Below are 7920 nucleotides of genomic sequence, written 5' to 3' on the forward strand. Positions count from 1 at the left end.
CGGGAAACAACTGATGATGATCCTATTGCCTCTTGTATCCCACGGGCTAGATGAATCTTCACATCGTGTTATCCAGAAAACGCGGGGTCCGCGGATAAACAGGATTTTGCCCATGAATTTGTATTAGTTCTCCATCTTCTCTCCTGTGACCTTGTGATCGACGGGGCCACCTTGACAAGGCGATTCTTCTTTGAGTTTTCTCGAATTGGCGGACGAGCTATTCGCGGCGATTGTCACTAGGATATACTGGATATTTTGTATATAAGGATGAAAAGAAAAAGCCCGGTTGCGGGTTCTTTAAGCGAACATCACTTGACGCTCATCACGTGTCCATCGTCGAGTGAAGAACTGATGGAGCGTCACCATTAGGGACGTCAGATACGGCGAACTGATCTACCGATGCGGCTGCAGGGCGGGCTGATTCGCCGACGCTGCTGTAGGACCTGAAACACATCCTCGAGTATTCATATCCATACGGTGTTTTGCTGATTTTTTTTCGATCGCCTTGGTTCCCGGGATGTCCTGGTATTTCCTATTTTGCCTCCTTTCAAGATTATCATGAGCAACCCCAGAAAATCAAAAGGGTTATTTGGCGGAGGAGGGTCGCGTTAGGGGGCCTACCGAGTGCTCCTTTCCTCCATTGGTCATGCACCCAGTCCATCACGTGCCTAGCCTGGAGCTGAAGCCCTTCTGAGGGTGGACAGGAATTCCACCATTGTTCAATCTGCGGTACGATATCATTCACCTGAAACTCAACTAGGTGCGACATGCTTATAGATGTGGCAACCAGGACGAACAAGGTCTCCGAGATATCGAGTAGAGCATGGAAAAGGTTTCTGGCTCTCCGATATGCAAATTGCTTGTATTTTCCTTCATGCCGCGCTGTCGAGGAGGATCGTACGATAACATGAGCGTTGTAACCCCGGTTGATCACCGAGCAATAGTGATGGGCACCCATCGAACCGGCTCTTACTCTTCCGGAGAATGTCGAAAAGTTCATCGACTGATATTTTATCGCGTGGCATCTTCTGAACAAAGGGGGAAATTCAGCTGAGGGGTTCACATAAAGGCGAAAGCAAGGGGGAGGTTGGGAGACGATAATGGCTTTGGCTTTTAAGCAGTAATTCTCAACGCCCACGTGAACAGCGTCCGGTTTAAGGGCACGTGATGATGACCTCGTCAAATCATGTGAACTACACATGTGGGTAGTGAGGAGGAAGCCCGACATATTGAAATGTCCTCGTTCATTTTTCACACCGGTACGGCGGTGCATATAACTGGGATTCCGTATTGCAGATGCTGCGAAGGAGGGCTTAGACAAATGCCCCTCATTTCACGTGCTCCTTCTAATCCATCATGCACCGTCGGTTGAGACCCGTCAGAGAACTCGACAAGATCACCAGCTAAGAGCAGAGAGGAGGAATCGAATGAGGCTATCATCCACGCGTGGAACTCTATCGAGGAATGGTTTCTGGACTCGTTGATTGAGTTTATGCCCTGGCGTTGTCAAGCCGTCATCGATGCAAATGGTGGAAATACAGCGATCGCAAGACTCGGACAATTTTTGCATCCGATGGATAACCTAGATCCCCGCCAAGATCCGACATGGAATATGTACTTCTCATGGGCCAACCCGATGATGCCCAATCAACTCTTGTCCCCCTTTCACCCTCATCTCTGCAGTCAATATGATGATGTCATCTGCCGACTTCCCGTGCCCCTCATTTTTTTTTCTTTCAAACTTCTTGCGCTACAGGCCCAAGTTTTGAACGGTGTTTGCTCTTCGAGATCCCATCTTCCACAGCGACCTTCGATTGATCTGGGAGTCGACATCTCGTGAAGATGAGTCCGAAGGAGCTCCCCACGGACGCAGAAAAACTCCGTTGCGAAATAAAAGACATGATACCTGAGTTGTCGGGTAGACGCACTCAAGACTCGGCGACAGTCATTCGAAACGCTCGCGGGAACCTATGCTACGGAGGGGATTCCCTGGGAAAGAAAGTGAAATCCCTGACGCTTATGCTGTCCATTTCAAATCTTTCGGTATGTTTTCCTGTATTTTTTTTTGATGGATGAGGTTGGCTTACCCAATAGGATCGGCGTTGGACTGTGGTATATTTTGATCACAAAACGACCGTGGAGTTAAGGAAGGGAAGTTTTTTTATTCCTCTTAGCGAGAAAGCATTGTGCGAAGAAGCACCCAACGAATGCACACAAGTGCCAGAGGGATATTATGACGAAATCCAACGCGATGGGTTGGTGATGTTCATGAATCGTGGATCGGCAGCCTTATTCATCCTGCTGGAATTGTCTGGCAATCAAAGCTCATCTCCGTTATGTTGAAATAGTCCACGATGTCTCATCGAAATTGCAATTAGTGACTTAGAACCACAGTCGAACAAAATATTGAAATACAGACTCAAAGTAACCAAAGTATCCTGCGAGAACTTCGGGAAAGCCACCAAATTACCGCAGAAAAGCTTCACGAAGCTGCCCTGGCTGTGCGACGACAAATTGCACCGCCAGAAAGATGGCTTATTCTGGATGAGATTCACAGAATCAGGCTGATGGAAGAAAAGTACGAAAAGGGAGAGATACGTAAGTGCATCCATAGGCCGAGCCTTTGGACACCAACTTACAAGTATCCATTTCTTAGCTGGCGACACCGTCATCCGCGTCACTCAGGTTCATCTTGGAGGACCCGATTTTGGAATTGAAAGCGATCCAGAAAGGATGAAAACCACCATCACAGGTGGCCAAGGGTGGCCTCCAGAGGCCAGTTCTAACGGTGGGGTTCTGCCAGGGCTGCCGTCCCTGACCTCATTCCATAGACCGGTCGCCTACCTCGCTTCACACAATGACACCACCAGTCTCAGCAGCTTGGCCCTCGCGGTTTTCATTCACCAATTGCTGCAGCTTCCTATAACCCTCGACCGGGCGACAGCGTCCAATCGTCCAAGGATATCCCACCTTATCGGCCGTATGAAATGCCCCCAAACCGTGGAAAACTACGTATAAAATCAAACTACATGAGTCACTCACAGCTAGCGGTGGCGTCCACAGCTGCTCCGTCAACAGTTCTCTGGGACAATGCGGTGCTGCCCGCCGCCTCGCAGTATCCCCAGTACGAAGCTGGATTCGACAAGGAAGTTGATCTATCTTGAACTATACAATTAATGCCTATTGATGTTGGTTGAAGGATATTTCCGGCGTTTCTTAGAAATGGCTTGGAGACGCGCGTGTTAACCCTCCAAGTCGACCTGCTCAAAAAGGCCATCCGGATAGAATCTTTCGGTACTGTCCTGTCGATGTAACTCTAGCCTATCCTGCTCCCAGAAACATATCCGGAAAGAAGTATAATTCTTCGACACCGAAAACAGACGAAGTCTGGTAAGGATCCTTGTTGATCTCTTCTATCGAGGCCTATTGCATTGATTGCATGATTACCCAGACCCGGATTTGGAAGTGTAATGGTCAAACAAAACCAATCGTAGAAGAAAATATTTCAGGCGCAAAACGAACGTTTCTTCCGAAGAATTGATTCAGCAACAGGATGAATCACCTACCTCATACACTTTCTCGACTCCCAATGTACGTGTACCATCGTTTTGAGATGATTACTCAATATTCCGGTATTTGCCGCGTGGCAATTGAATTGACCACGATATCTGACCGCTGGTTCATAGTACCAACCCAACATGCGGGATAGTTCGCTTGATGCTCGCTTGAATAGCTATGATATCTGATTCCATGCCATAGATGGGCGCATTTAGGGCCGTTAAGGCTAGGCTCAGGGTCATTAGTGGTCCAGGTTAGGCCTTTGGGGTAGCTTCAGGAACATTTGGTTAGGATTACGGCCGTTAGGGGTAGACTTAGGGAGTTTTGAGCGGTCCTTAGGCTTGTCCTTGTCGTTAGGACTACGAGGGACACAATTGACTGGCATTTGCACCCGAATGATAGTGGATTTGCCTGGTGTTGAGAATAGATTCAGTTAACTATTGCCTTTGTGCCTCAGAACAAGTGGCACCAGCTGGAGACCAGATCCGGCAGCAGCATCTGGAACCGGATAGTCACGCAATCAATGAATTAAATTTCGTTGACAGACTGTAAAGACTACGTCAAGAGAATATCAAAGCGCAGTTTGAAGACCTTGCTTCTGTTCGTCCTTGCCAGGACTTTCTTCCCTCTAGAGTGACGGCCGATCTCCGTAGCTGTGCCTAGTTTCGAGGTCACAACACTGCCCAATATTCAGGGCTAGGTGGTTCTGGTGTTTCTTCGAGACATCAACATGGCACAGATTTACTTTCCCGCATGGAGTAGGGGCGGATTCGGCACATGTTTACGGATGGATTGGGTGTGCGAGAAAATTAGCTTGGTCAACGAAAGCTCGAAATTGAGTCCGGGAATTTCACGGTCGAAGGAACGATTTCGATTTTATGCTGGGTGGACGAGCATGTAAGTTTGGGCAACGTGTATGAAATGAGGAATTGGGGCGAGTTTTCATTATTGATTTTCGCCGCTGTCGGACGCCAGCCTACGGAGAAACGTTTCCACCTTTCCAGAGGCGTCATCCTCTGAAAAGGGATCACTGGCGGAAAACAATCTACCCAAATGCAGAGGCAGTAAATAAACGAGCCTTTTGGTCGCTAATTAAACCCGTATCTTCTTGTGTAATCCCGGAAGTAAGCCTACTTATTGATTGATACTATCGCTTGAGGATGGCAACCTGCTACGTGTACAGGGGCCAGAAGACGATGTAAATCATAGAAAGTGTAGAACCGAAAAGAGTGGGCTGTAACAGCCAACAATAGTATCCCACAGCTATCAACGTTGTCGATCGAACCAGAAGGTATGTCAGGCTCTTTGTTTACAAGCGCACGTCAAATGCTGCGGGTATATGCTGTCTGCCCAACGACTCCAAATTTCTGGCATATTCCGTAGGTCTAAATCCCGTGGATTCGACATTGTACGTGATCCAGCGTTCCAACTTTTCAACTTAGCATGAGGCAATTTGTGGAGGAGCGACGAATAGAACTCACCTCTGCAATGCGGAGTCCTAACCATATGCACCGCCGTGCTCGTGTGATAATGAACGAGGGCATTTCAATATATCGGGCTTCCTCGTCGGGCATCTCCGTGAAAAAGTCCCCCGGGTAGTACAATCGACTCCACGAATAGCCTCGGATATAGAAATCCTCCGGCAGCTGTTTGTTGGTGCCGACCTCACCAGTAGGAAAATCCCCCCTTTCAAGCGGTTCTATGTCAATCTCAAGCCGCAAGGCTAAGTTCAACTTGTCACAGAGCCGGCTCCAGGGAACGTCCGCCTGCAAGTAGAGCATACTCTCGGGAACCAACGCAGCAGCCCAGAGAAACGCCAGGTATACATGAAATGCGGGCAATATGTGGCCGTTGCCGTTCTGGTTGAGGATGACCCTCAACGTAGTAAATGCCAGATATGACGCATAGGACACTACATGATCCGTATCTTGGAAGTTAACATCAAACCTCGTCTCATCCCGCCTCTCGATAGCTTTCTGACAATGCGGAGCCGTTTTCAGATATTCTCGAGCCTTGACGACTCGATCAGAATGAGAGAGGGTTTGAGCCATTTCTTCATCAAATAACTTTGGGATGCGCGCGTCGGTTTGACCAAAGTCGAAAATTGCGGCGGTCGAAATCAGACCGATTTGCGCTCCCTGATACCTGAAATGAGGACCCACATGCTTGATGAATGAATCGAGATTCTGCAGGAAAAATCTAGCATTTTCAAGAAATGTCGAAACCACCCCCCTAGTAAACAAGATGCCATGCGCAGTAACAAAACTGATAAGTAGAGCTAAAAAGTGCTCTATCCGCGGCAGGCCCTCTGAACGCAGAAGAGGCTGGAAGAGGACAACCTGAATGCTTCTGCGAGCATTGGTAAACGGCTCGATGCTGACAAGCGACTTTGAATAATAAAACAATTGCTGCAGAACATTGGGACGGGAGAGCACTGCCAGGTGATGCTGGAGACGACCCACTCCAGGATTTCTGTCGGCGGCCTGCATGTACCATGATCGAGACGAGTTGCGCCAAGTTCCACGATTCTGCGGGTTTTTCTCTTCAACTGCCATTCCGTATCTGGCCAAATCTCCTAAACATTCAAGCCAAGTGGCCTCCAGCGACGGCACGTTCTCCAACAAAAGGGTCATCATCGAATACACGGTGTGAATAAACGTGATCATATGCTCCAGCGAGTCCGGCAATCGGTTGCGCATCAGCTCCAGGGGTGCGTGAATTCCGTGCCGCCACATTCGCGCTGGCAGTGAAACCTGTTCCGGAAATTCCCTCACGGTCGCACTTGCTGCAGGGTGATTTGCTGCTAGAAACAAGTCGTAATGTTCGTTGAGGAGAGTTCGATGGAGTGTATGTAGAGTTTGCCACTGCGAGTTAGAGAGTTTTGCCGAATTTTGAGACTGGTCGCGGACGACTTGAATACACTTCCTTTCCACCATCACGAGGCCGGCGTAGATACCGTGTACTTCATCCTGCAACACCTTGTCCGTGATCGTAGAGGATGGAATGGCTAATGAAAACGTTGACAGATTTTCGGTTGGATCTGGGCTGGATTCCCGCCGCCCCATGCGTATGTTCACATTCTTGTTGGATAATTTATTGGCCATTGTTCCTGCTTCCTCAGGACTATTATTAGCTGAGTGTCAGTATAATCTGACCTTAGAAAATAGGAGAGAGATAGATTCATACCGAAATTTGACAATGAATAGTCTTCCCGTAATCTCTGTTAAGCGCTGATAACCAACAAATTCAGCACTAGATTGTCCCATCCTGCCTTCAACAATTCCCCTTTGATATATAATCTAATAGAGGCAACCACAACTGCAGGGTGCTAGTCTAAATCTTGATGGATATAGGTTCCGGAGATAATTACGGTTTTACTCTCTTGCGGACCATCAGCTCTAGGCAACCTCTGCGCACAGCTGAGTAAGGCTGTGAAACTGTGCTAATAGTGCCTGACTTGGCTGCATTCATGATTCCTAGCTTCACAGACCTCCTCGAACGGATGTCAGTAACAACCTCGTTCTTGCGAAGAAGTTGCGTGCGAGGTAGAGGATCAGTATCGGTTTGCACGGCCTTGATCATGATGAACTACTGCTTGTCGTTATAGTGGCATAGGCAGGACAATTGAATCACCCACTTCAGTAATTGCATCCTACGTGGATTGCTTTGGGATCTATGTATGAAAATGTCCGTGCAGGACAAGGGCCAACAAGTCTTCAGCTGAGGGCTGGTTGACACAATGCCAACCCAGGTATCCGAGGAAGGAACCGTTCCCGTTGCCTACATACGAGGCCTCATTTACATCAGCAGATCAATCCACTGAGACCGAAAACACACGTACAGGAAACCATAGACTTGGCGTTCGGGTTTTTCGTGCAGGGTTTGCTTCCGAACCGTGAACAAATTACTGTTCGTCCAGGTAGTCACTCGAACCCAGAGTCTGGACCGCGGTTAGGGTCGTCTCGAACAGATCTATCTCGAAAAGTTTAACTCCAGGCAAGCAGTATGGTTCATATAGTTCAAATTCATGTAACAGAATTCGTCCTATGGTCACATACGAAAATCTGAGTGTCTGTACATGCATATTGACTTAGGCTCTATGGATCCCTCCATTGGGCGTAATCTCAGGAATTCGCGATTGTTCGCCATTGCGAAAGCGACTCAAGCAACCATACACCAGTCTGTCCTGTAGTTACTTACTGGAAATTGTTCGAACATTTTGAGGAGTCACTTGCAAGAGTAGGGAAGCGAAGTCAAGACAAGGCTGAAAAGGTTTGCTTCGGCTCCACAGTTTTGCGGAACACCCTTGCTAGCCAAAGTTTAGGCTCCACACTTTTTCAGGACTTCCCTGGTATCAGGAAA

General features: G+C 48.2%; 4 protein-coding genes across 4 annotated transcripts in view; 2 read left to right on the top strand and 2 right to left on the bottom strand.

Annotated features, from left to right (window-relative positions):
• Positions 1–464: 464 nt before the first annotated feature.
• Positions 465–958, bottom strand: VTN49DRAFT_5417 (uncharacterized protein; the record flags this gene model as incomplete). Its single annotated transcript, XM_069413472.1, has 2 exons — positions 465–544; positions 622–958. The coding sequence occupies 2 exons, from the start codon at positions 956–958 to the stop codon at positions 465–467; spliced, it is 417 nt and encodes a 138-aa protein (XP_069266652.1).
• An 884-nt stretch (positions 959–1842) lies between these two features.
• VTN49DRAFT_5418 (uncharacterized protein) lies at positions 1843–2343 on the top strand (the record flags this gene model as incomplete). The annotated part of the gene is made up of 2 exons (XM_069413473.1): positions 1843–2043; positions 2095–2343. 2 exons carry the CDS (start codon positions 1843–1845, stop codon positions 2341–2343), a joined length of 450 nt encoding a protein of 149 aa, XP_069266653.1.
• Positions 2344–2567: 224 nt separating this feature from the next.
• Positions 2568–3164, top strand: VTN49DRAFT_5419 (uncharacterized protein; the record flags this gene model as incomplete). Its single annotated transcript, XM_069413474.1, has 3 exons — positions 2568–2598; positions 2657–2869; positions 2917–3164. The coding sequence occupies 3 exons, from the start codon at positions 2568–2570 to the stop codon at positions 3162–3164; spliced, it is 492 nt and encodes a 163-aa protein (XP_069266654.1).
• A 1703-nt stretch (positions 3165–4867) lies between these two features.
• VTN49DRAFT_5420 (uncharacterized protein) overlaps positions 4868–7920 on the bottom strand; it is a gene marked incomplete at both ends in the record, with an annotated part of 5086 nt that continues 2033 nt past the window's right edge. The window contains 3 exons of the mRNA XM_069413476.1: positions 4868–4987; positions 5040–6681; positions 6745–6788. Coding sequence (XP_069266655.1) covers positions 4868–4987; positions 5040–6681; positions 6745–6788 — 1806 coding nt within the window. The remainder of the gene's footprint in view (positions 4988–5039; positions 6682–6744; positions 6789–7920) is intronic.

The sequence above is a fragment of the Thermomyces lanuginosus genome, assembly GCF_041956635.1.
Source record: "Thermomyces lanuginosus strain ATCC 200065 unplaced genomic scaffold VTN49scaffold_34, whole genome shotgun sequence".
Classification (NCBI taxonomy): Eukaryota; Fungi; Ascomycota; class Eurotiomycetes; order Eurotiales; family Trichocomaceae; genus Thermomyces; species Thermomyces lanuginosus.